General features: G+C 36.8%; 1 protein-coding gene across 7 annotated transcripts in view; it reads left to right on the forward strand.

The window, feature by feature from the left end:
* Nucleotides 1-26,912, forward strand: part of NCOA3 (nuclear receptor coactivator 3) — a 140,672-nt gene that overhangs the window by 83,187 nt on the left and 30,573 nt on the right. For 4 of the 7 annotated variants that reach the window (XM_028121883.2, XM_028121886.2, XM_088026786.1 and 1 more), the window contains 3 exons: nucleotides 24,680-24,784; nucleotides 25,663-25,835; nucleotides 26,279-26,400. The exons of 1 other annotated variant lie outside the window; for it this stretch is intronic. In XM_028121883.2, coding sequence (XP_027977684.1) covers nucleotides 24,699-24,784; nucleotides 25,663-25,835; nucleotides 26,279-26,400 — 381 coding nt within the window. In that variant the 5' untranslated portion in view covers nucleotides 24,680-24,698. The remainder of the gene's footprint in view (nucleotides 1-24,679; nucleotides 24,785-25,662; nucleotides 25,836-26,278; nucleotides 26,401-26,912) is intronic. 2 more of the 7 variants (XM_028121887.2, XM_028121888.2) reach the window with 1 other exon arrangement.

The raw sequence follows: 26,912 nt of genomic DNA on the forward strand, positions 1-26,912 counted from the left end.
ATAATTAATAAGTGCCTTTATATCACATTTTACTAACATTTTAGTTTCTAAAAAGTTCTATCATAACCTTCTAGAGAATTTGATATTAAAAAGGTATTATTAGTAGCTGGGGCGCCTGGGTGGCTCAGTCGTTGAGCGTCTGCCTTCGGCTCCCTGGGATCGAGCCCCGCATCGGGCTCCCTGCTTGGTGGGAAGCCTGCTTCTCCCTCTCCCACTCCCCCTGCTTGTGTTCCCTCTCTCGCTATGTCTTTCTGTAAAATTAATAAAAAATAAAATCTTAAAAAAAAAAATAAAAACGTATTAGTAGCATATGAATGGCATTCTAAATTTTAAGGACTATATCTCTGTCCTTCAGTTTAATTTGAAATTGAATTACTAAAGTTTAAAGATAACTTTTAATTATAAGTTCTGCTTTTATTATGCCTTATAATTAAAATGAGTCAGGCTCACAGACATCTTGTAAAGCAGCTATTACTGAAAAAGCAATTTAAGGAAATTCTTTTAGGTTTATATTTTATATATATAGAAAAATTGACATTTGTTAATTTCATCAATTGCCTGCCTAACTATAACACCCCTTAAATTTAAAGCTAGAAAACACAGTTTTTTGTTTTTTTTTTGTTTGTTTGTTTGTTTTTTTTTGCATGGGAACTAGGAGTGGTAGTAGTCTCACTTTGACATCAGTTTTCTCATTAGGATCAATTTGCTTGTTTTTTAGAACATCACAGGTTCTTTCCAGCTTAAGTTTCTATGATTCATGGATCTAGTTCCTCATTATAGAGCCTTTTAGTTAATCCTGCTGTTTCTCCCCCGCTCACTATAAATGCATGTTGATTGCTTAGATTAGGAGATGAAAGTATTGGTAAGGTGAAGGTACTTAAAACTTTTTTAAAGGTGATGTACAGGGATGGGTCAAGAATCTACAGTCATTGGTGATCTGGTAAGGGCCATTCTTCTTCTTCTTCTTCTTTAAAGATTTACTTAGAGAAAGAGTGTGTGAGCATGAGCATGTGTGCACACAAGCAGGAGGGGCAGAAGGAGGAGAGAGAATCTCAAGCAGATGATGCGCTGAGTGTGAAGACCAGGTGGGGCTCGATCTCATGACCCCAAGGTCATGGCCTTAACTGAAACCAAGAGTTAGTCACTCAACTGACTGTGCCACCCAGGCATCCTAAGGGCCATCATTCTTAACTGTTTTCTTTTTGTTAAAGACTAGTAGGAATTTCTAGTTAATGTGACCAGAAAACAGTAACTTCTTACTGGAAACTTAAGCTGGGCCATTGAAAGACAGTTGTTAGAACAGCTGTAGACAGTGCAGTTACACTCGGATTTCACGAAAAAAGGAGTAAACTATTTGTTTAGTTTTTGGTTGAAATGGTTAAGAGCTTGGGCTCTGATGTTGGAAAGACTTGCATTTAATTTGTAATTCCATCACTTACTAGATGTATGACCTTGGGTGAGTTATTTTCCTTCCCCATACCTGTTTTCTCATGTAAAAGAGGGATAAATTTGAACTCTACTTTTATCTGTTCTTTATATCTGAAATAGGGATTAAAATGGGAGTAATAAATGGAATGCCCTCAACACAGTATCTAGCTCAAATGTTAGATTAAATATATATTCACTTAACATTAACTTAACATTTTTAACTTAACATTAGTGTTTTTTAATTTAACATTAAAATTATGCAATATTTTATATAAACAGGAGTATATATGTGCTATGAAGTGTACTTCGGAAAACACCTATGAACCCACTACTTAAGAACTGGAAAGTTGCTAGGTATACCAGCTCCCTGTGTGTTTCTCCATCTTACTCTTCCTTCTGCTTCTGTCCCAGAAGTAATAGATACCGTAATTTATTTGCTAAAAACTTAAAAAAAAAAAAAACCACACGTGTGTGTTCTTGAACCATGTTTAGTTTTTGTTTTTAGCTTTACAAAAATGAGTGTAATGGACTTGCTTTTTATTTTACTTTTTAAAGATTTATTTATTTATTTGTTTGTTTATTTATTTACGGGGAGGGACAGAGGGAGAGAGAGAAATCTCTAGTCGACTTCCCCTGAACTTGGAGCCTGACTTGGGACTCCATCCTATGACTCCAAGACCACGACCCCAGCCGAAATCAACAGTCGCCTGCTCAACCGACTGAGCTACCCAGGCGCCTCTAATGTACTTGCTTTTTTTTTTTTTTAAAGATTTTATTTATTTATTTGAGAGAGAGAGAATGAGAGATAGAGAGCACAAGAGGGAAGAGGGTCAGAGGGAGAAGCAGACTACCTGCCGAGCAGGGAGCCCGATACGGGACTCGATCCCGGGACTCCAGGATCATGACCTGGGCCGAAGGCAGTCGCTTAACCAACTGAGCCACCCAGGCGCCCCTAATGTACTTGGTTTTTAAAAAAAACTTTGATTGCTTATAATATTCACCCATGTTGTGTATAATTTATTTTTGCTACTACTATATTGTTTTGTATGGCTTTATTTTTTAAATTTGGGATGGATGGTCATTAGTGTCCTCTGGTTTTTGATGTATAAATGAAATGTCAATGAACATTTTTGTGTATTTTGTTGCAAGATTATTTTTATTGCCCTAAAGTTTTTAAATATAAATTTGACTTTAACTGCCCATGTACTAAATTTGCTTTTCCTGTAGAACTTCTTTAGAAAAAGTAAATTTTCTTATTGAAATAGCCCTCTTTTATTAGCTAATTTATCTTATACAAGTCATTTATTATTTATCACAGGATTAGCAATATGCACTATTTTCCTTACATAACTTTAAGTATAGTTTATATTCAGTAAAATGCACCAGCCTTAAGTTTATAATTTGCCGAGTTTTGACAAATGTCACCATTACCACAATCATGATATAAAACATCCCCACCATCCTCTGAAGTTCTTTTGTCCTTCTGTGCAGTCAGTCCACTGAGATAGCTGGCAGCCTCTGGGCTACTTTAAGTCGTTAGTTTTGCCTTTTCTGAATTTCATATATATGGTATTCCCCTTATGTATATAATGTACTTTTTGTAATTTTCCACTGTCATCGGATATTCTGTTCTTTTTCGCCTTTCAGTTTTGTAAGCTTGTATTGATCTTTAAGCTCACTAATTTTATTTTTTTTTCTTCCTCAGCTGTGTCCCGTCAACTGATGAGCCCATCAAAGGCATTCATTTCTGTTAGTGTTTTTGATTTCTAATATTCCCATTTGCTGCTTTCTCATAGTTTCCATCTCTCTGCTTATATTACCCATCTGTTCTTGCTTGTTGTCCACTTTTTCCATTAGAGTGCTTAGTATATTAATCATAATTAAAATCCCACAATTGGTTTCCAGTTTTTTTTTTTTTTTAATGTTTTTAAAGAATCTGGCTTCTTTCCTGTTTGCTAGCAAATTTTAGAGGCTTCTTTGGATATGTCATCAAAATCTGCTTTCACTTACCAGCGCTCATGATTTCTCATTTAAGAATATAAGTGACCACATAAAAACTTGATATATGTTCATAGCAACATTATTTATAATAGCCAAAAAGAGGAAACAACTTAAATGTCCATCAGCTGGTGAATAGATAAATAAAATTATAGTTCCACACAGTTAAGTATTCACAAATAAAAAGAAATGAACTACTGGTATATGCTATAACATGGATGAATTTGAAAGGATTATACGAAGTGAAAGAAGCCAATCACAAAGGACTAGATATTGTATGATTCCATTTGTATGAATTTTCCAAAATAGATGAATCATTAGAGACAAAGTAGATTAATGGTCTCCCTGGGGTGGGAGAGAGGTGGTATGAAGTGGGGGAAAAATGGGATTACACAGAGAACAGTGAGGAGTACTGGGCTTCTTTTTTGGGATAATGAAAATGTTCTAAAATTGTGATGATTGTACAACTCTGAATATATTAAAGGCATTGATTGGATACTGCAAGTGTGTGGTTTGTGAATTATATCTGTATAAAGCTGTGAAAGAATATACCTGATATATTCTTTCTATTGATGAATGAATATTCTATATTCAGAGAACATAAGATCTCTGTACCGCCATAAAGGAATTTTCTGGAAAAATATTGTTATTTTTCTCACGGCACTTACCTCAGAAGGTTTGCTATCTATCCCAAACATTTCTTGGTTTCAAAAACAACACATTAATTGAAACCTCAAGGTTTTCTAAAATAGTCAGTCTCTAATTATAGGGCTTATGTTAACTCCAGCACCGTATCTTTTTCATGTATCAAGAAAATATATGTCAGAGACTTTTAGAAAATTACTTATTTTAGAGAGAGAGAGAATGCGAGTGAGTGGAGGGGGGAGGGACAGAGGGAGAGAGAGGATGAATTCTCAGGCGAACTCCTCGCTGAGCGTGGAGTCCGATGCGAAGCTCAGTCCCAGAACCCTGAGATCTTGACCTGAGCCGAAACCAAGAGTTGGATGCTCAAACGACTGAGCCACCCAGGTGCCCATGTCAGTCTTCCTTAAAAATTAATTCATTATATGTTAATAAAAAAAAATGAATTCAAAGTCATACCCAGACCTATCTGCACTTTTCTATTTGTCCTTTAAGTGTTTATAAGATGCTTATGGGCATCTTATAGTAGTACATCCAGAAATTTTGCTCTTAAGCGTGTAACATCCATTTAAAAAAGTACCCAGAAAGCCATAATTTCGGTGGATCTGCTGTTTTAGGGCTGATGAAGTGCTATGGTTATAAGCGGAAAAACCAAAGTTATTTTACTTTAGATAATCTGACCACACAGTCCCTTACTGCCTTTTTATTTTTTCTTTAGGTTTTTTAAGAGGCTCCTTCTGGGGAAGGAATATTTAAACTGTGGGGATTATGTGATGATATGTAGGAGAATATTAATGCATTTATAGTGTAAAAGCTTAAACATTTTAGGGGTGCCTGGGTGGCTCAGTTGGTTAAACATCTGCCTTTGGCTCAGGTCATGATCTTAGGGTCCTGGGATCAAGCCCCATGTCAGGCTCCCTGCTCAGTGGGGAGACTGCTTCTCTCTTTCCCTCTGCCCTTCCACCCCCACTGGTTCTCTCTCTCGCTCTCAAATAAATAAATAAATAATCTTAAAAAAAAAAAAGCTTAAACATTTAATGTTGATCAAACAGCAACTTACTTTAAAAAGAAACTTTTTTGAGCGTAGGTTCCATACTATACAGAGATGCTTTTTTTTACATTTTATTTATTTGTCAGAGAGAGAGAGAGAGGGAGAGAGCACAAGCAGGGGAAATGGCAGGCAGAGGGAGAAGCAGGCAGGGAGCCTGATGTGGGGCTTGATGCCAGGACTTTGGGATCATGACCTGAGCCAAAGGCAGACGTTTAACTGACTGAGCCACCCAGGCACTCCAATAGTTGTGTTCTTGTTATTAAAGCCAAAGACTGAATGTTAAGCTGGTTTGCTTTAGATGAGGCTTTCAGAATATGTAGAGAAAGTTGTTAAGATTTTAAGATCCATCTTTGACTCGAACAACAAACTGAACCGCCCTAAATCCAGTCACTGTTTTTTTTGCTCTTGGTGAAAATGGATGGAGATAGGTTTTAGTAGTTGTTTATAGTCAAGGCTCATAAAAAGGGCAGTTTTATTGGATTTGGAAAATATAGACATAAAAAATTTGTCACATTGGTAATAACATAGCTCTTGTAGTACTTAATTTTGTAACTTAATTAAGAAATATAATTGTCCTAAATATCAGCTCAGCAATCTAGAAAGTGAACTGCTGTACAAATAGTCCATTTTATACCACTGTTATAAATGACTCTATCATATGCCAGACTCTCAGAGTAATTACTTTCTTATGATTCTGTCTTTGTTTCCAAAACCTGTTTTAATAAGAATGTTTTTGAATCTGTGTAATATTTAACATATAAAGCCTGCGTTATTTTGAAGTTGATACTGAAAACCTCTAAACTTCTGACCTTGAATAGAATTTGATATGTATAACCATTACATGCAGCTGCTGGATTCAGAATTGCCTTTTCTGGGACTCTGCTTTGTGAAAATGTGTATTGGACATGAGTGTATGGCAGCTGACATTTATCAAGGATAACAGGAGCCTTACTCATTTTCACATTTTAAAGTAACTTTGAAAGCTTTGCATGTGCACACATGCTCAACATATGTTCCTAAGATTTAAATACATTTTTCATCATGTATCAAACCAATTTCAGTCTTTAATGAGCTTCAACGTTAAACTTACTCTGTGTGAGTACACAAACATCTAAAGATCAACAGTGTAGGATATTTAATTCACTTCCATAGAATTTTATCTTTCATACTTTAAAATTATTACAAGTAAAAATGTACCTCTTTGTATTCTGGGTAGCACTCTTGTTATGTAATGTGTTATTTGGCATTTCTTTCATTCCCCTCCAAAAAATTTGGCCCTAATGTAGAAAACTGGATTATAGAAATTATTTATTTTCTTTTTTTTAAAGATTTTATTTATTTATTTGAGAGAGAGAATGAGAGATAGCACGAGAGGGAAGAGGGTCAGAGGGAGAAGCAGACTCCCTGCTGAGCAGGGAGCCCGATGTGGGACTCCATCCTGGGACTCCAGGATCATGACCTGAGCCAAAGGCAGTCGCTTAACCAACTGAGCCACCCGGGCGCCCCGAAATTATTTATTTTCTTAATGGTATATTGCTCTTTTTGAAAAGATTTTTATGGAGCTAGTTATTTTACTGGAGGGTGACATAAATTGGGATTGCATGATTTTTAGTCTTTGTTCTTAGCCTTTTAAAATTTTCTTTAAAGATAGATTGTGATGATAATTTAAAAAGAATTCTAAAATAAAACTGCAAAATTCATAATGTGTTGGCAAACTTGTTAATTAAAATAACACCTTTAAATGGTTGGTATGGGTTTCAGACACTGCAGCCCTTCAGTATATTGATATGTAGATCACACTGACTTGCTGCAAGGTAACAGGAGACATGCTTTGACTTCTGCAGATAAATTGGCCATGCACAGCTGTAATCCTACTGTCTTTTCGTTTCCAGATGTGATTGAATAGTATAAGGCCTTTGATACCTAGGTCCTGGGTAATAAGTTGAAACTTAATTTTTTGTGTGTATGTGAGTTTTTACTTGGGCTTTTGATAAGCCTGTTTCGTGGTATGAAGGTACCATGTAAATTCTGGATGTTTTATTACTTAAATAACTCTCTCTGAATTTGAAATATAAGAAGGCTGAGTTCCATTTTTTTCCCCATTTTCCTTGTGGCAGTTAGTAAGGAAGTCATTTTATTAAGAGTGATAAATAGTAAAAAGAGTTTTAAATTTAGACTAGTTAAATTGCCAGTGTCTTTACATTTTAAAAAATGCAAAGCAATTATGAATTTTAACAAGAGTTTTCAAAGAAATCATCCTTAATCACTTGTGACCTAAGTGCCCTTACTGTTTCTCCAAATTCTTTTCATATAGAAATGCACCATATTAGAGAGGTTTAAAGAAAATACTTGAGGGATGCCTAGCTGGCTCACTTAGTAGATCATGTGGCTCTTGATCTCGGGGTCATGAGTTTGAGCCCTACATTGAATATAGAGATCACTTAAAAATAAAGTCTTTGAAAAAATAAAGAAAATACTTGAAATGTTTGCATAAGAACAGTTTATTACTATTACCAAAACTTCATTTGTAGATATTAGTATCTTTGAGAATTTAGTACTTCCCGAAAGACATCTCTTTATAATCCCCTCCTAGGTACCAAGGTTTAGGCAATTTGCAAAAGTTTTTCAGCCAGTGTGGGAATTAGAAAACCAGTACATTGTTTCCTGAATTCATGTGGGTTGTAAATGTAGGTACTTTATAATCACAGAGGCAAAATTCTATTTTCTTTAATAACCTTGGTTCTGTCTGTAAATCATGAGATTCTTTAAGGAGCCATTTGTTAAGACTTCCATGTGCTCAGATAAGCTTTGTTTTGGTCTATGGTTTTAATTATTTCAGCAACCTTGTAAAGATGTAGTATGTCCTGGGGCACTTGGGTGGCTCAGTCGGGTAAGTGTCTGACTCTAGATTTTGGCTCAGATCATGATCATATAGGGCTCGGTGGTGGGCATGGTGCCTGTTTAAGATTTCCTCTCTCCCTCTACCCCTCCCTCACCCCTCTGCCTCTCTTAAAAAAAAAAAAAAAAGACTGGTATGTCCATTTTAGAGAATAGGAAATTGAGCTTCAGAGACTTAAATTTGGTGATATTGTGCTGGGGCTTAGATCAGCTGTGAAGTCTTTTCCCTTTATTTCACTGTGCTGCATTCGATTTGAATTCATCAGTTTTCTTATCCACTTCACTGATTGTGTGTGTGTGTGTTTTGTGTTGTGTCTAGTCTAGGAATTAATTCTTCACTGAGTTTTCAGATATGGATTTAAGTATCCCATGCTAACTAAGTTAGGATGTTTGGTGCTTGCATAATGGGTGATACTCTCTTTTTATACTTTATATTTTATGAAGGTTTGTAATCCAGTCTTTTCATAACGATTTATTCTGTTTTCATTTATTTTTTTTCATGGCAGTCAAATTTTTATCTCTTAAGGATCATAAGCATTTATTTTAAACTTATTTAAAGATTTCATTTTATTGGGTGGTGAATTCATCTTCCAGTATTGATGAATTTCTTGGTCAACTTTCTTAGTTCTGTTTTCACATACACTTGGGAATTTTCATTTACAATTTGCATCTTAAATGGGAAATTTAGTTTTCCTTTTGTTCATTTGGTGCTCTCCATGTGACCCCCTCTCCCCGGCTCGGTACCCCTAGCTCTGTTTTTGTTGCCTTCTCCCATATCCACTTTACCTTCAGTCTAGGTCCAGGACTCCAGTCTGAAATATTCTTGCAATACTAGAGAGATGATGACTCTTCTACACTGCAGGTTGTAGTTTGATGTGATCAGTAACTCGTTACTGATGATCATAGCTTCTCTTCATTTTCCTTTCAGCAATTTTTTGGTTTTGTTTTTACCTATGAGCCTTGCTTTTGGTCCTCTTACCTTGTGCATGATTGGATTTTCTTAAAAAGCAGTTGCTAGTTTCTGGTCCTGAAATTCAGTGGGTTCATGGAGTCATCAATTCATTACTGTATGTTTGCTCTGTGTTTTGGTCCACAGACATATTTGTTAGGTTTGAGCATTTCTGTGTCTTCCAAAATTAATAAAAAATATGTACTTTATTTGTCATTATTATATTTAGAGCAGAGGGGAAGAGTGGTTGGTTGAGAGCGGTAGTCCATTATGTCATCTTATCAGAAAGTCCTGTACTTTTAAAAAAATTTTATTGATTTTTAAATTTTAATTCCAGTGTAATTAACATAAGTGTTAGTTTCCAGTGTATAATATGGTGATTCAACAATTCTGTACACAGGTCAGTGCTCATTGTGATAAGTGTACTCTTAATCCCATCACCTGTTTAACCCACCCCCCTACCCACCTCCCCTTTGGTTTCTTGGTTTCACTCTCTTGGCTTTCCTTTGTCCATTTGTTTTGTTTCTTAAATTCCACATATGAGTGAAATCATATGGTATTTGTCTTTCTCTGACTTACTTCGCTTAGCATTATACTCTAGCTCCATCCATGTTGTTGCAAATGGCAAGATGTCTTTTTTTTTTTTAAGATTTCATTTATTTATTTTAGAGTGTAAGAGCGAGCGGGGGTGGGGGGCAGAGGGAGAAGGAGAGAGAGGATCTCAGGCAGACTGTGTGCCGAGTGTGAAGCCCAGTGTGGGGCTTGATCCCACAACCTTGAGATCACGACCTGAGCTGAAACCGAGAGTCAGACGTCTAACCGATTGAGCCACCCAGGTGCCCCAAAATTTCATTCTTTTTTATGGCTGAATAGTATTTCATTGTACACATACACACACCCCATGTCTTCTTTATCCATTCATTTATTGATGGACGCTTGGGCTGCTTCTATAATTTGGCTGTTGTAAATAATGCTGCAATAAACATAGGGGTGCATGTAACCTTGTGAATTAGTGTTCTTTTATTTTTATGGGAAATACCCAGAAGTGCAGTTAGTGGATTATATGGTATGGTAGTTTTTAACTTTTTGAGGAACCTCCATACTTCCACAGTGGCTGCACCAGTTTGGATTCCCATCAACAGTGTACTAGGGTTCTTTTTTTCCCACATCCTTACCAACACTTGTTTCTTGTGTTTTTGATTTTAGCCATTCTGACAGGTGTGAGGTGATATCCATTGTGGTTTGAGTTGCTTTTCCCTGATGATGATTGATGTTGAACGTCTGTTCATGTGTCTGTTGGCCATGTTTAGGTCTTCTTTGGAGATATGTCTATTCATGTCTTCTGCCCATTTTTTAATTGGGTTATTTGTTTTTCATTTTGAGTTAAGTTCTTTATATATTTTGGACACTAACCCTTTATCAGATACTTCCTTTGCAGATATCTTCTCCCATTATCAGTATGTTGTCTCTAGTTTTGTTGATTGCTTGGTTTCCTTTGGTGTGCAGAAGCTTTTTTTTTTGATGTAGTCAGGAAGTCCTGTTCTTTTGATTTTACAACCTGGCTTATGTATATAGGTTGCAGATAGTAGATACTGAAATATTTATTAAATGAATGTGAAGAGGATCTTGGAGAAGCCATACCAGTTTCAGACCTTCAATCCCACTCTTAATCTTAGTACAGTGGTTCTCAGAAGTGTGGTTCATGGTCCTCTGGGAGTCCCTGAGAACTTTTACAGGGTCCATACAGTTAAAACTATTTTCATAATAACCCATTATTTACCATTTTCATTCTTTTGATGTTTGCACTGGTGCAGATACAGTGGTACCGAAAGCTACTGGCACCTCAGCTTCAATCAAGGCAGTGGTGCTACAGACTATACTAGTGGTCATTACATACTTTACTTTCCTGCACTTAAAGGAAACAAACAAAGCAGCATTTCTCACTTAGGATTGTCCTGCATGAGGCAGCAAAATTTGCTCATTTCATTAAATCTTGACTCTTGAGTACTGTATTTTAAAAAATTCTGTTTGGTGAGAATGGAAAATATGCAGAAAGCACTCTGCCTACCATGGTTATCCTGGGGAACGACCCTTGTGTGATTGGTTTGTGTACTGAATTAGCCACTTTTTTCATGGAATACCATTTTTACTTGAAAGAACGACCAGCAAGCTCTGGTTATTGAAACCTGAGCATTTCACAGACAGTTCTTGAAACTGAGCAAGATGAACCTATTACTTCAGGGAAAACCTCTGATGGTATTTGTTGACAGTGCTAAAATTTGAGTTCTCAAGTGAAAATTGTAATGTTGGTAAATTTGAATCTGCCACCATGAGTGTAACTGCTTCTCAGTACTTAAAGACTTTCAAGATGAGATGCATGGTGGGTGCCTGGGTGGCTCAGTTGGTTAAGCGACTGCCTTTGGCTCAGGTCATGATCCTGTAGTCCCGGGATCGAGTCCCGCATCAGGCTCCCTGCTCAGCAGGGAGTCTGCTTCTCCCTCTGACTCTCATGCTCTCTATCTCTCATTCTCTCTCAAATAAATAAATAAAATCTTTAAAAAAAAAAGAGATGCATGGTGATATTAATATGGAGTTTTTGATATTGTATCATGAAATATATCAATATTTTAAAATCTGCTTGATCAGTGAACTGATATGTTAAAATGACAATGTTTGATGTTACAAAATCATGCATGGGTAAAAGATTTGCTCAGAGTGTAAGCTAGGGGAGTATACTTTAATGTAATAGCGTGAAAGTTGATCAGTAGTTTCAGATTTCACTTTGCAACTAACCTTTAAGAAAGTACTTACTGCTTGTTGAGTTTTAGCATAATACCAAGGAAAATTATCTACAGTTTGCAAAAGGCTATTGTAATAGTCCTTTTTAAAAATAAGTACATGTCTCTGAGGCTGGATTTTCTTCATATGTTTTTGTCAAATTAACATATTGCAACATACTGAATGGAGAAGTAGATAAGCAAATCCAGCTATCTTCTTTAAGTCAGACATAAGATTTGTAAAAATGTAGAAACAGTACCACCTCTCTGTTTTGTTTCAGAAAATTTGTTTTCCATAAAATTGTGAAATTGTTAACACATAATGTGCTTGTTTTAAAATGAATTAATATTTCAAAATATTTAGAAGTTTAATTTTGAATATGGTAGATATTGATAGGTATAACCCACATAACAAAAGCTTTTTGGCGTTCCCAGTTTTTAAGAGGTAAACAAATCCCGGTATCAAAAAAGGTTGAGAATCACTGATGTAGTGAATTTGGTTGGAACTCCAGAGGCATTTGACTTAAACCTTTCACCCTGCTTGCATATATTGGTTGTTTTGAAGCACATCTGAATTCTGCTATAGCTGTCTCTGTTCTGACCTACTTAAAACAGGAAGGGGGCCAGAGCTAACTAGTAAGCTTTGGCCATTTTCAAGGACATGCAGTTGTCCTTTACCCTGAATCTTGTAGTAGTAAGATCCAGATTGACTGCAGAAGGTTAGGACTTTGAACACTTGAATAACATTGTGTGCCGGATCTGATATGCAGTTGTTCCTGCTTTTGAATTAACAGGTCAGCTATTAGTTTCCACTGGAGACCTTTCATAGCACATAGTACATTTTGGGATACTATATTTACTAGTTTGTTGATTATGGACCCTGGTCATTAGCTTATTGAAGGCAAAAAACCTTGTCTGTTTTGGTCAGCAGTTTATCCCAAGCACATGGCATAGGGAATGCAATCTCCTTTGTTTATGTATGTGGACAACACTCAGTATGTTGAAGAATGACCAGTTAAAAATTTTTTTTCCCTCTAGTTTTATTGAGAAATAATTGACATACTCCACTATGTAAGTTTATGGTATACAGCTTGATGGTTTGATTTACGTGTATTATGGGATCAGTACAGTTGGTTCTGCTAACACCCATTTTCTCCTGTAGATACAATAAAAAGAAAAGAAAAAATTCTCCTTGTGATGAGAGTTCTTAGGAGCTACTCTCTCTCTCTGTTTTTTTTTTTTTTTTTAAAGATTTTATTTATTTGACACAGAGCACAAGCAGGGGGAGCGGCAGAGGGAAAGGGAGAATCAGACTCCCCACTGAGCAGGGAGCCTGATGAGGTGCTCTGTCCCAGGACCCTGGGATCATGACCTGAGCTAAAGGCAGACGCTTAACTGACTGAGCCACCCAGGCGCCCCAGAGCTACTCTTAACCGCTTTCCTATATATCACCCAGCAGTGTTAGCTGTAGTTACCCAGTTGTACATTACATCCCTAGTGCTTAGTGACCACTCTGTAGATGTTTGCCGGTGGGTTTGGGTTTTAACCAATTTAGGTGTATGCCTGGTTTTACAGGAGGTCTTAATTAAATTTTTGCCTCTGATGTTCTTTAATAATAATGAGGTGTCCCCAGTCTTCATTTACTAGACACATGTAGGCTGGTTTTGTGAAATACAAAAAGTTCTTTAAAGTCATGAATCATGAAACTGACCTTTGAAAAGCGGTGGAGGAAAAAAAAAAACCAAGCTGTGTTTTATTTAAATTATTTAAGTGATGCTCTTTTTGTCCTGTTCTTCAGTATTTTATATTCTTTCTTGCTGTAAATTTCTTTTCTGGTACAATCATGATCTAGAGGACAGATTTTTAGCTCCACATAGTAGTAGTATACTAGCTATATTTTGACGGGGATTTAGGGAGGCAATTGAGGCTCTTGTTCAATTAGACTTTGATACTTTTTAACATTTCTACCAGTGTTACCCTACCTTCCAACAGGTAAAGGATGTTAAGAGTGCGTCCTTATTTTCTTTTTTGACTTTGATATATATGTTCTCATTCAGTATTTGTATTTTTGTCATCCTGAAGTTGATAATGACTTAAAGATTTATTTGAAGAGAGAAATTCTGTTACCAGACGTATAACTTCTAGGAATATGGAAATGTTATTTTTAAAAAATGACTCTTTTGAATTTAAAGTTATTTAGGCTAGGAGTGGAATTACAATCAGTGAAGAGTAATATGCTGTGAGGTCAGAAAAAGAAAAAAGGCCCAGTGGAAACAGCACGCAAGGACTGAGCCACAGACTAACCTGCAGTAAAGATGATGACCCATTCAGGAAGTCTTTATGAGTCAGACTTGCCATGTTGTGTTGCTAGCGTTAGAGAACATCTGCTCCAGTGTCTTTGCTTTTATTAAAGGTTTTTTTATTTTTAAGTAATCTCTACACCCAAAGTGGGGCTCAAACTCACAACCCCGAGATCACAAGTCCCACGCTCTCTGACTGAGCCCGCCAGGTGCCCCTCCTTTGTTTTTGCTTTTAAAGAAGCAAATCTAGCTAAGATGGGTTTACCCTTGATACATCTTTCTCACTCTCTTCCACCTTCAGTATTTTTCTTTGAAAAATTAATTCAAGTTGCTTTATCAACTTTTCATTTCCACATTGTTAATTTTTATAATGTTAGTGTCACAGGTAAACCCTCTGTAGCTACTTAAGTTTTTGATATTTGGTATCGGTGGACCGGGCTACCCTTCAGTACTGTAGCGGGGGAGTGTCTTGTTACTTTTAAGTTTTTCACTCTGCAAGTACTCTGGTTCAGGAGTATCAGTGCTGCTCTTGACTCATGGTTCCCATTCCCTGTAGCATTCATGGTGTGCATACTGCTACTTCCTGTCGTAGCTTTCCTTACCAGGTGGCTAATGTCCACTCTTAAGTATTAACATTTCTTTTAGTATCATTTTTTCTTCTCTGAGGCAGATGGAAAGAATGGGTTAGGAGAGAATGGGGCACATGCTGTGATCATTCACCCCCCCTTTACATCTTTATTGCCTGTTTATTGAATCTGTATCAGATTTTATTCCTGCGCTGTGCACATACTTCTCTAACCCCTGTTTATCTTAATCCAGTGCTTTACTACTACCTCGAGGGGGCTAAAAACTTTGTTTCTCTCTTGTTCCTCTCTCTTTCTCTGCTGCTTGTATTTTCATTATGTGCCAAGAGAAAACCTTAGATATAGTTTTGATGTAGAGATATTTACATCTATCAAGGCAAAATTAAACCACAAATCCAGAAGTAAAAAGAGATCATAAAGAACCACCACTGTGTGCTTTTACCTAGTACCTTTGAAGGTTTGTTGATATCCTCTTCAGAAAATCTTCTAAAATATGCCTCCTTATTCTTATGTCTTTTAATCTTAAGAAAACAGCGGTTACGGTAATTTGTTCTTTCTTTTAATGGTTTCAATGGCTACTAGCTATGTCTCACCACACTATTTCAGTGGGAGAATGTTTTGAATTCCAGTCAGCTACCTGTAAGTTGAGAATAGCCTGAATAGTCCTGGCTAATTTGTTTTTTGTCTGAAACCTTTTAATTTGTTGCCATATGGGATATTTGTAGCTATTTGTCTTTCAACAGAGAGCAAATCTGAATCTTTGTTCTTGGTATTGATGGATTACCATTATTCCCTTTGTCAGTTGCTTGCTTTGTATTGCTTTTCATGCTCACATTAAACATGTGCATATGTGAGGTGTGATTATTACCAGATTTAACAGGTGATAGGCTTTTTAAAGGTGACAAAAGTTTACCTTTTAGTGAAATTGAGATTCTGCTCTCGAGTTTGATTCCAACAAAGCCCCATTGTCTTTTCATTATGTCATAGTAAATCAGCTGAAGGATTCAAACGTTCTGAGTTTTATTTTGATAGGCAGCTTGGAGCCACTATATTTGTTGGAGTGGGAATACCCAAGTGAAAAATGACATGTCAAAAAGAAGCAAAAATGCAAGCTCTCATTGCATCTTCTCTGTATTTTAAGAAAGATTGTTGAGTTGGTGAAAAGTACAGCTAAGGGGATGGTAAAGAAAAGGAGAGCTGGAGTTGGAAAAGGAACCGGGAGAATGGTGGGTAGTAGCAGTAAAAAAGAAAGAGGAAGGAGTTTGTAATGAAAGAGTCTTGTACAATTTTTTTTAAGTTTATTTAAGAAAAAAAATTTGTTTATTTACTTATGTAAGTAAGTAATCTCTACACCCAGCATGAGGCTTGAACTCACAACCCCGAGATCAAGAGTTGCATGCTCTTCTGACTGATCCAGCCAGGCGCCCCTTATATAAGTTTTTTTTTTTTTTAATAATGGTTTATAAGCTTACAGTGTAGAAAGTGGAGACAGAAAAGAGAACAGGAGTAGAGTGCAGTGTGTAAAACAGTGTAGTAGAAGTCTGAAAAGTGCATCAGGATAAAGAAGGAAAAACTTTCTCTAATTGGGAGAGTTTGAATGGTTTCATCAGAGGTGACAATTGAACTTAATCTTGAAGGATGAGTAGGAGTATTCTAGATACTAGGAGATTTAAAAAGGAACGACTTAAAAACAAACAGGAAATAATTCAGTGATCATCCTTTGTCAGAATCTCTTTTATTTTTTTTTATAGAAAGAGAGAAAGCACATGAGATGGGGGGAGGGTCAGAGGGAGAAGCAGATTCCCTGCTGAGCAGGGAGGCCGATGCGGGACTCATTCCAGGGACTCTAGGATCATGACCTGAGCCGAAGGCAGTCGCATAACCAGCTGAGCCACCCAGGCACCCTGTCAGAATCTCTTTTAGCATAGGTCATTTGGGAGGCTGCTGCTGGTGGTAGTGACCATGCTGAGGATGAAGTATGGACTGATGGTATGTTTAGAATGAAAGTCAGGTGTGGAGGGATTCAGTGCATTAAATTGTAGGATCCAGTGTTACCTTTAAAATAAGGAATTACCTAGCTAGTTAGTATGCTGTCAGGAGAGAGTAATTTGATTTAGATGGAAGTGGCTTGCTTAACTCCCTCTGCACAGTGTGTATTTGTGAACTTCAACTCGGTTGCTTCTGTAGAGGTTGTGAAGTCTCTTGGCAACAAGCTTCTAGTTGCAACTAACACCTGCTTTGGCTAATTGGTATGGCCAGTTCTGGTAGCAGAGCCTCTGGGGAGTTTGTGTTTGAATTCAGCTTCATCAGGTTTAAACTGGAACATAAATGTGACTCCAAAGAGTCAGCCTGTTGATTGAGAATGAAAAGACAAGACATACAAAGGGAGAAGAGAGAATGAAACCTGTGGATAAAATAGCTGTTAATTTACATTTGGATCCTTTTTAGCTTAATTTTTATATTAAAAATAGGATGTTTTACTCTATTGTTCTCTGCTAGCCCCTTTTCAAGTTTGCTGGCATTATAAACTAAAGAAGACTAAGGAGAAGAATGACCAGGACCTAAGGATATACCATTTTTGGCATATGTCTGCACCAAGGTAGTTTATTGTAGACACTGCTCATCTGCTTTTTCTCTTAAAAAAAAAAAAACAAAACTGTAGGCTGGTGGTTTCCTATCACCTGTGTTCCCATGACACTTTATGCAGTGCCTTCATTTTAACACTTACCAAATTATGTTATAATTGTTTATGCTCTCTTCTGCTAACTTGAGAGTTGTAGCAATGTATGGTGTCATTCATCTCTCTTTCCTGGACCTAAAATGGTTCTGGGCATGCAAATGTTTGAGCTGAAATAGAATTAAATTGAAAAATGGATTGCATTAGGTGGTTTATACTTGATCCTACTAAATAGACATAACAGATTATCAGCAACAAAACAAGAGGATATTGCCAGTTAGTTTTTATTTGAAACTTTCTCTCTCATTTCTGTCCTTGTCTCCTTTCAGCTCTTACCCTGTTTACCAGGGTTGAATTAAAACATAAAAGTAGGGGCGCCTGGGTGACTTGGTTGGGTGTCTGCCTTTGGCTCAGGTCATGATCCCAGGGTCCTGGGATCGAGCCCTGCATCGGGAAGCCTGCTTCTCCCTCTCCCACTCCCCCTGCTTGTGTTCCCTCTCTCGCTGTGTGTCTCACTGTCAAATAAATAAATAAAATCTTAAAAAAAAAAAAAAAGTAAAACATAAAAGTAGGAGATAATCACTGGAAGAGGCATCTAGTTGATGAGGAAGCTTTCATAGTGGTTCCATGTTTACCCCGCCCTGGCTACCCACCATGGTCTCTTAAACACACACAGGTTATACTTCCCTCAGTTCTTCAGTCTTTTCCTCTATGGTGCTGGTTCTCTTGGAGCTGTACCATAGATTGAAATAAAACCTTTAATTTGATATTTTAGAAATATAATTTTGTAGGATTAACACTTTAACTAGTGGTGACTAAACTAAATTGTCTTGAGTAAGAGTGTCAATTTGGAACTTGAATTTTGGGTAGTGCTTTTATATATGAATGTCTCATAATTTTTCCCAGTGGTAATTTTTTTTTCCTAATTGGGTTGAGCAGTCTCTGCTTTTACATAGAGCTTCAAGTGGTTTTCAGTAAATCATTTCAAATCCACAGTTGTTGTTTGAAAATTTTCCTCAAGTTACTGTGATTCTCAGGACATACCAGAAACACTCCCTAATTAGCATTATTTAATCATACCTTGTATAAGTCTGCCAAACAAGCCTGACAAATTACTAGTGGGATAGTCAAAGTTTTTGGCCCCAGCATTTAATCTTAGAAAACCCAAGACTAAAAAGACTTGACACACTTTTTCAGGGTATAGTTCATGCATTTCTGATTTTAAGTTTTCTTCTTGCTGTGTTAGCCAGTGACTGTTATTCATCTCAAGTGGAAGTAAGGATCATGGTTAATATGAGACCACCTCAGAGGGCAGTTTATCTGGTGACTTGTAGAGTAGTGGTTAGTTTTTAGGGGCTTGAGGGGAATAGCAGCATTAGTACCTGCTGGGTTTGAGTGGCTCCTGGCCTCTGTCCCTGGTACTCTGCATACCCCCAAACCCTGAGTGTTCAACTGCTCTGTGTTCTTACTGATGAGTTGAGAAATTTTCTGGTTAACTGGTTGGAAGTGGTGTGATTTAAAAGTACAAATGGTTTATTTTTGATGAGGGATAAAATGCCCAAGGAACATTGGATACATATTTTGTTGGTTATAAGGTTCTGAGTCCCAGTTCTGCCATCTGGTATCTGTGTGTGATACAGTGAAAAGTTACTTAGCTATTTCCTTATCTATAAAATGGGAATAGTAATACAGACTTTGGAGAGTCATTGTGAGAAATTACACAGAACATGTGGTATGCCCAGCACTGTACCGCCACAAAAGTTATCCCCTTCCCTTATTAATTTAGGAAAAGTAAAATATTTTATTTATTTATTTTATCTTATTTTATTTTTAGATTTTATTTATTTATTTGACCGAGAGAGACACACAGCGAGGGAGGGAACACAAGCAGGGGGAGTGGGAGAGGGAGAAGCAGGCTTCCTGTGGAGCAGGGAGCCCGATGTGGGGCTTGATCCCAGGACCCTGGGATCATGGTCTGAGCCGAAGGCAGAAGCCACCCAGGTGCCCCAAAAGTAAAATATTTTAGTTGGTCTCTGTGCCATCTGAGATTTACTGAGTAACCTATCTCGTCTCCGTTTTGGATTTTGGCATCGCATGCCCCCCCGCCCCCCCCCACTATGGGCATTAGCATTGTTGATTGGTATTTTTTCCTTTTGGACAGGAGTACTTCCTGTATCCTTGTCCATCTGGCTAGTTTGTCATACACAATCAGTATTTTTTTCTCCTATATTAACTGCAGATAACCCAAACGAAAGCTAGTTGATGCTGTTCAGTCATATACCAACATTTTCATGACTTTTGAGCTGGCAGGTATGATTCTTTTCTGCTTTTTAGCCAGAATTAGTTTAGGAATGTTCATTTTTTAGCAGTTTAACTTCTATTCTGAGCATGTCTAAGCTTAAACATGTACCATAGCTTGTTGTGTATAGAAAGGCTGTAGTATTTATATAAGGAATTCTGATCAATTCCTGTTAAGATTTTTTTCGTTTTAAATCCGATTTTTCCAAATAATAAAGCAGTAGGTAACATTAGATTTTGATAGCATTGAAAGTTATTCTAAATTGCTACTATCTATATTTGAAGTAAATTGCATAGACTATCTTGCTTAAATGTAATCTTAGCTTAAAGTGTGCGTTGTCGTATCAGTATATTGAAGTAGATAGCACAGAACTCTTCAGTAGAAACATTTTAGAAAAGGAAAAAAAATGTAAAACGGCTCAAGGATCTAGATGGCTGAGTTCACATGGAAAGACTGAATACATTTTGGGCCCTTGGATTCTGATTCAATGAGAAGTTCTCCACTCTAGTCCTTTTCTTTCTTTCTCTCTCTTTTTAAAAAAATATTTATTTATTTGAGAGATAGAGTGAACATGAGCAGGGGCTAGGGGTAGAGGGAGAGGGAGAAGCAGGCTCCCCACTGAGCAGGGAGCCTTACTGGGGCTTGATCCCAGGACCCTGAGATCATGATCCGAGGCAAAGGCACATTCTTACCCAGCTGAGACACCTAAGTTCTCCTCTAGTCTTTTTTTATACTGTGGTGTCATGGGCTTGAAAAAACTGTGATTGGATTGTATTCTACCTGGAAGTGTAGTTGAGGTGTATCTCTAGTTTCATAATCACTTGGGGGACGTCTCTTCTTTTGCAATTTCTCCCCTCCCACCCTGATTATTGACTACTGACTGAAAATGGTCTAGATTTAGGTGTGTATGCTAGGTATTTGCCTTTCATACCTTAAAAAATAATTTACCAAGCTAGATAATATATCCTCTCAGGTGGATGTAGTTTGAGTCCATCTCTGCCAGTGAGAAGCAGGCAGCAGACCTGGCAAATAAAACAAATGCTATTTACAATTTTTATGTTTATAACAAAGATTAATACCAAATAAACAGAAAACTATAAAGTATGTCATAGTCATTTATGCTCAGGAATAATTGTATTAGTTATTGTATATACTGAAACTTATTTTTTGGGCAGAAATACTTACAGTTTTCATTTTCATGTTGAACATTTTCTTTATCCTAATGAAATTTAGGAGATGCATTTGCTGCATTTTGAAGTTTTTTTGTTGTTGTATGGTATTCTATCATTCATTCTTGGAAGTCCTGTGGTCTTCCAGGTGTTGTGCAATAAATGTGACGTGGTGTCAAGGTTCATATCTGAGTAACAACTAGGCAAGAAATTGGCAAACCTGTTCTTCAAAAAAAGAAAAAAAAAGAATGATACCTTCATGGTTTTACATTAGAATTTTGTGTTAGTACATTTGTGGATAATTACCTTTGTTACTAGAGATCAGAGGATTCTGTAAAAGAGTAAATTTGGTAGCACATAGACTACACAGTCATATGCACATTATAGCTTGTTGTTATGCCAGATCAAGAGAGTCACATATGTATATATGGACACATTTGACATATTTATATTTCTCTACATGCACATAAAAATTGATGTAACGTGAATGACTTGTATGCCTTTCTGGTTTAGACTGTAATTGTGATTGATTTCTTTCATACTAAGAGATTGTCATGGTGTTTTCATTCTCTACTGAGGTAATTTATGCCTTTAAAACTCATTTTGGTGACATCCTATATCAAGTGTAGAAGTGAAAAATTTAAAAAGTTTGAACTATTATATAGATTAGAATGAAGGGAATTCTAAAGTATGACTTAATAAGTTGAATGTTCCATTTATTCAGTATTTATTCAAGACATTTATTGACCACTTATTAAATGCTAGGCACCTTAAACTGTACTGGAGATTCAGCTTAATATTTAATAGCAAAGTAAGATGAAGTAATACTGAGACTCTGGAATAAATTATGTCTTTCAAATTAAAGAAATGCTATTTGTTCACCAAATAGTTTGCCATTCAGTTTTGGGGATTCAGCTTATGTTTGATATCAAAGTAAGGAAAGAATATCCAGGATGTGGAATAGATTATATTTTTATTTTATTTTGTTTTATTTTTTAAAGATTTTATTTTATTTATTTGACAGAGACACAGCCAGAGAGGGAACACAAGCAGGGGGAGTGGGAGAGGGAGAAGCAGGCCTCCCACTGAGCAGGGAGCCTGATGCAGGGCTTGATCCCAGGACCCTGGGACCATGACCTGAGCCGAAGGCAGACACCTAATGACTGAGCCACCCGGGCGCCCCTGTTTTTTTTTTTTTTTTTTTAAGATTTTATTTATTTGACAGAGACACAGTGAGAGAGGGAACACAAGCAGGGGGAGCAGGAGAGGGAGAAGCAGGCTTCCCGTGGAGCAGGGAGCCCGATGCGGGGCTCAATCCCAGGACCCTGGGATCATTACCTGAGGCGAAGGCAGACACTTAATGACTGAGCCACCCAGGCGCCCCTAGATTATATTTTTAAAGTAAAGAAATATTATTCACTGGATGGTTTGCCACTCAGTTTAAAAATAACTTTGTGAATGAAACAAATATAAAACCAGGTGTGTATTGAGACATAGCTAAAATTATTTTTCTGTACTTTTAAGGACTCTTTTTACATATGAAAATTGGAAATCAAAACTGAACATACTTTAAAACTTTTTTATTTGGAAATAATTTTAAACTTAAAAGTTGCAAGAAAAAGAACAGTACAAAGAATTAAACAATTTTTCTTCTACCAAGATTCACCCTTGTCAGTCAGTATCTTGCTGCCCTCCTTTCTCCTCTCTTCTTCCTCTCCCCCTTCTTTGCTTCTCTTTCTGTTCCTTTTTTCACTCCGTCACTTAAAATGTTTATAAATCGCATCCCTCCACCACTAGAGGGTCATTTGCATATATAATGGTCCATTTACTGTAAATATTAAGAATAGGGATAGCCTCTTAAACACGTACAGAACTCAAATAAATTTCACATTGATAAAATATTATCGTCCATATTCTAATTTTGTCAGTTGATCTATTAATGTCCTTTATAGCACCTCCCCATCCAGGACAGAATCCAGTGTGGGATCAAATATCACATTTGTCATTTCTTTTTAGCTTTCTTTAATCTGGAATATTTATAGATTTTGTCTTTTATGACATTGTCATTTTTGAAGAATACAGTATTTCTGGCATTGTGGGATCTGGGTATGCTTCAAAATCATAATATTGACCCACTATTTTTTTTTTTAAAGATTGATCTATTTTAGAGAGAGGAAGAGAGTGTGCGTGCCCATGCAGGCCCAGGGGCAGAGGGAGAGGGAGAGACTCCCAAGCAGACTCCCTGCTGAATGCAGAGCCCACATGGGGCTCCATCTCACAACCCTGAGATCATGACCTGAGCTGAAATCGAGAGTCTGCCGCTCGACCCACTGACCCACCTAGGCACCCCATATTGAGCCACTATAAATCAAAGATATGTTAAGTTCTTTTCTCTCCTTTTCTTGGAAACATCTCAGCTTTTCAGCTTTTATATTTTACTACCAAAATTACAGGTAGAATGAATTTTGTTGGTATTTAATTCATACCTACAGCATATGTAAAGGGGATGTCATAATCTAGAGCTCTTGGTTAACATGTGGTTCTGATTTTTAAAAAGCTACATATTTTAAGTTTCATTGATTTTGAATTTTTGTCTCCTTGCCTGGTATTATTGTGCCACCTAGTGGAAATTTATATCCTTCACTACATGTCTAAAAATCTAGATGGACTGCAAGATGCATTTTAACATACTAAGAAAAAAGTAGTTTGGAAAGTTTGAACTTCTTGATGGACTTGGAATTCTTTAGAACAATGATTGTCTTACTAAACAAGCGTTTAGGACAAATAAAGTTCTTAGTAAGTGAAGGCTTAGTAGAGGTCTTAAAATTATGAGCTACTGAATGTTAAAACCTGTTATTGTTTCAACAAGAAACACCCTACATTTATTTTCTTTATCATTGAAATCTTAACCAAAACATATTATATTTCCATCAGTTAATATTAAGATAATTCTTGCTATGTGGATCTTGTCAAAAGCCCTTCTTCCCCCCTGAACTTTTTATTGTGTACGTCTTCTCTCCAGGCCTAACACAGTGGAGTTTATGTGTTATTTACAAATTCCAGGTTTATTTTGAACTCACAGAAGAACAACACGGTGGGTAACAAATACTAATGAATTGGTTTAAAGGAGAACCATGTGGTACCTTGAAAATAGCCTGAAAACAATTTAGACTTTTATCATTTGAAGACTCCTAACCAAATGACAAGATAAGCTCTAATTTGTGCTTTCTTGGGTAAAAATAAAATGTAAGGTTTCCCCCTCCCAAAGATTTTATTTTTGGGTTATCTCCACACCCAATGTTGGGGCTCAAACTCAACCTCGAGATCAAGAGTCACCTTCTCTACTGACTGAGCCAGTCAGGTGCCCCAGGATTTCATCACGTGGAGAGTTGGCAGTCTCTTTTTCTTGTTATCAAATATGAAGAAGATGCCTTCCTTATCCTTTGTAGTATTTAACATACACATTTTTAGTAGGATTGGAGAAACATTTTAGTCTTGGAGTTGGGCGTTCTGCATGATTAAACTGGAATGTGAACTCTTGACGTTATCTTCAGAATACAAATTTATAATAAAGAATATTAAGAATTATCTAGCCATGGGGATGCCTGGGTGGCTCAGTCGATTAGGTGTCTGCCTTTGGCTCAGGTCATGATCTCAGGGTCCTGGGATTGATCCCTGTGGGCTCCCTGCTCAGTGAGGCGTTTGCTTGTCCCTCTCCCTCTGCGGCTCCCCTGCTTTTGCTCTCTCTCTCAAATAAATAAATAAAATCTTATAAAAAAAAAAAGATTATCTAACCATGTAGGGAGTGTAGTTCTGAATTACAAAATTAAGCCACTCAAGCATACAGCAGCTTTATAGAGTCATGGATATTTTATAATATTTTCATCTTATCATTATTCTTTCTTAGTTGCTGATGTATAGTCACGATGAGCGGATTAGGAGAAAACTCCTTGGATCCACTGGCCCCTGATTCACGAAAACGCAAATTGCCATGTGATACTCCAGGACAAGGGTAGGCAGTGTATTTCCAGATGCTTCACCAAAGGCTTCTCCCCCTACCGTTACATCTTTGCTTGAAGATAGCATTCAGCTTTCTGTTATTTATATTCTCTGGTTAGATTTTTTTTTTTGTCTTTGCTTAAATAATATGATTTCGCTTTGTAGTAAGTAGTGTGGCATAGTGATCAGATGGACATCCTTATGATGCAGTAGAAATTTTGTTGCTGATTCAGATAGAAGCAAGAATCTTACACTAACACCTTTGATACGGTATCAAGCATTTCTCAGTGGAGGTAGTAGGAGTTAGGAATAGATAATTAAGATTATCCCAAGTAAGACTCTTTGAATTCCTGTAAGAAAATGTTGTAAGTTGGTATTTTGGCATTTGTGGGGTTTCATCATTCTTTTCCTGAATGAAGTTCGAAGTTTAAAAAATAGAAATCAGATGCTTCATTTTATGCAGTGATACTCTAGCCTTTTTAGTATTTGCCAAGGTCAATATGACTTGAGTTTTAATGTGATTGTTGCAGAGTAAAAAAATGACCTGGAAGCCATAAAACCTTGTCATTAATAAGTAGCTAACACTGTTTTCCTTGTTATTTGGTGTTTTACTCTCTCTATGAGGTAAAGACTATGTATCCTCATTTTCTGGATGATGAAACTGAGACTAAGTCTGCCCAAGGCCACCAGGCTAACAAAGAGGTGGACTTGAATTTAGGTTTGCCTGAATTTCTACTGTATTGTACTACTTCTCCAAGACAAGGTTTTGATGGTTTCTATTGGCTGAATTTAATTTGTTTTGATATGAAGGTACTGGTGTTGTATAGAGACTGGTTCTGCTTGCTGCTCTTTTGTGGTAGGTATACTCATGACCTCCTCCTTCTCTCTCAGTTTTACCTGCAGTGGTGAAAAGTGGAGACGGGAGCAGGAGAGTAAATATATTGAAGAATTGGCTGAACTGATATCTGCTAATCTTAGTGATATTGACAATTTCAATGTCAAACCAGATAAATGTGCAATTTTAAAGGAAACAGTAAGACAGATACGTCAAATAAAAGAGCAAGGTAATACAAAGTAAGAAAAACACTCAAGTCTTTTCAGGAGGAACTTGTTAACTGTGTTTACATTTGTCTTTTTGCTTCCTTGTTGCTCATGGATGGACTACTGCTAATTGAACCTAGCCTGTGTGGGACTGGACAGATGAGTTGACCAACTTTACTCTTTGAGAAACAGTTAATCGAGAAGTAGATAGAGGCTTGTTTTCTCACCCTGTCACGTGTTAGCTTCCTTTCAGGAAGCCATGGATAGTACATGTAGTAGTGAAGGAAACTTGAGGGCATCTTCTGCCCTCCTGGGTAAATCCTAAGTTTTAACATTTAAAAATTATAGCATTGTTTTCTTATCAGGAAATGTAATATATGTGCATGTGTATGCCCGTGTGTGTCTTTGTTCTGGGCACTGTGTGAAGGTGAATTTGATCTGTAACTGATACACATGCTATTTGTAGTACTTCCTTGTGTCTTTTCAGGAAAAGCTATTTCTAATGATGATGATGTTCAGAAAGCTGATGTGTCCTCTACAGGACAGGGAGTTATTGATAAAGACTCCTTAGGGCCACTTTTACTTCAGGCAAGTATATTATACTTTTGAGGAATTTTTAAGACTTAAAAATAACACTTTTGTTTCCTTAAATAGGTTTGATTCACCTGTAGTACCTATAGCATGTTTCTCTTACTTTAATGTAGGATTTGGGAGCAGGGAGACTCTTCATAAAGTGCACCTGTTAACTTTTCTTTGTTGTTTCAACTAGTTTACTCCAACTACTTTTTAGTTGATCAACTTAGTTCTTTGTAAATTTTCATTAGGGAGTAGTGTAGTGCCTATAGCTTGACTTGGTATCAAGTGGAAAAACAAAGTGCTAAGGATGATCTTATTTTTTAAAGCTCCTTTCAAGATGTAATTTTTCAAAAATTAGACAGTGATTCAGATTTTATGTTGACTGTGGTTATCTTTTTTCCCCAGGTCTTTTTATTTTTTATAAAACCCTATAGTAATCGTGCTAATGTTAATAGAAATGGTAGCTGATAATTGTTGTGGTTAAATCAACAGTTTTAAAAATTTCTGTTTAGTATTAAGTCTGG

Source organism: Eumetopias jubatus, unplaced genomic scaffold, assembly GCF_037043125.1.
Source record: "Eumetopias jubatus isolate StellerSeaLion01/CBP00866 unplaced genomic scaffold, mEumJub1_p1.0 scaffold_9, whole genome shotgun sequence".
Taxonomy (NCBI): Eukaryota; Metazoa; Chordata; class Mammalia; order Carnivora; family Otariidae; genus Eumetopias; species Eumetopias jubatus.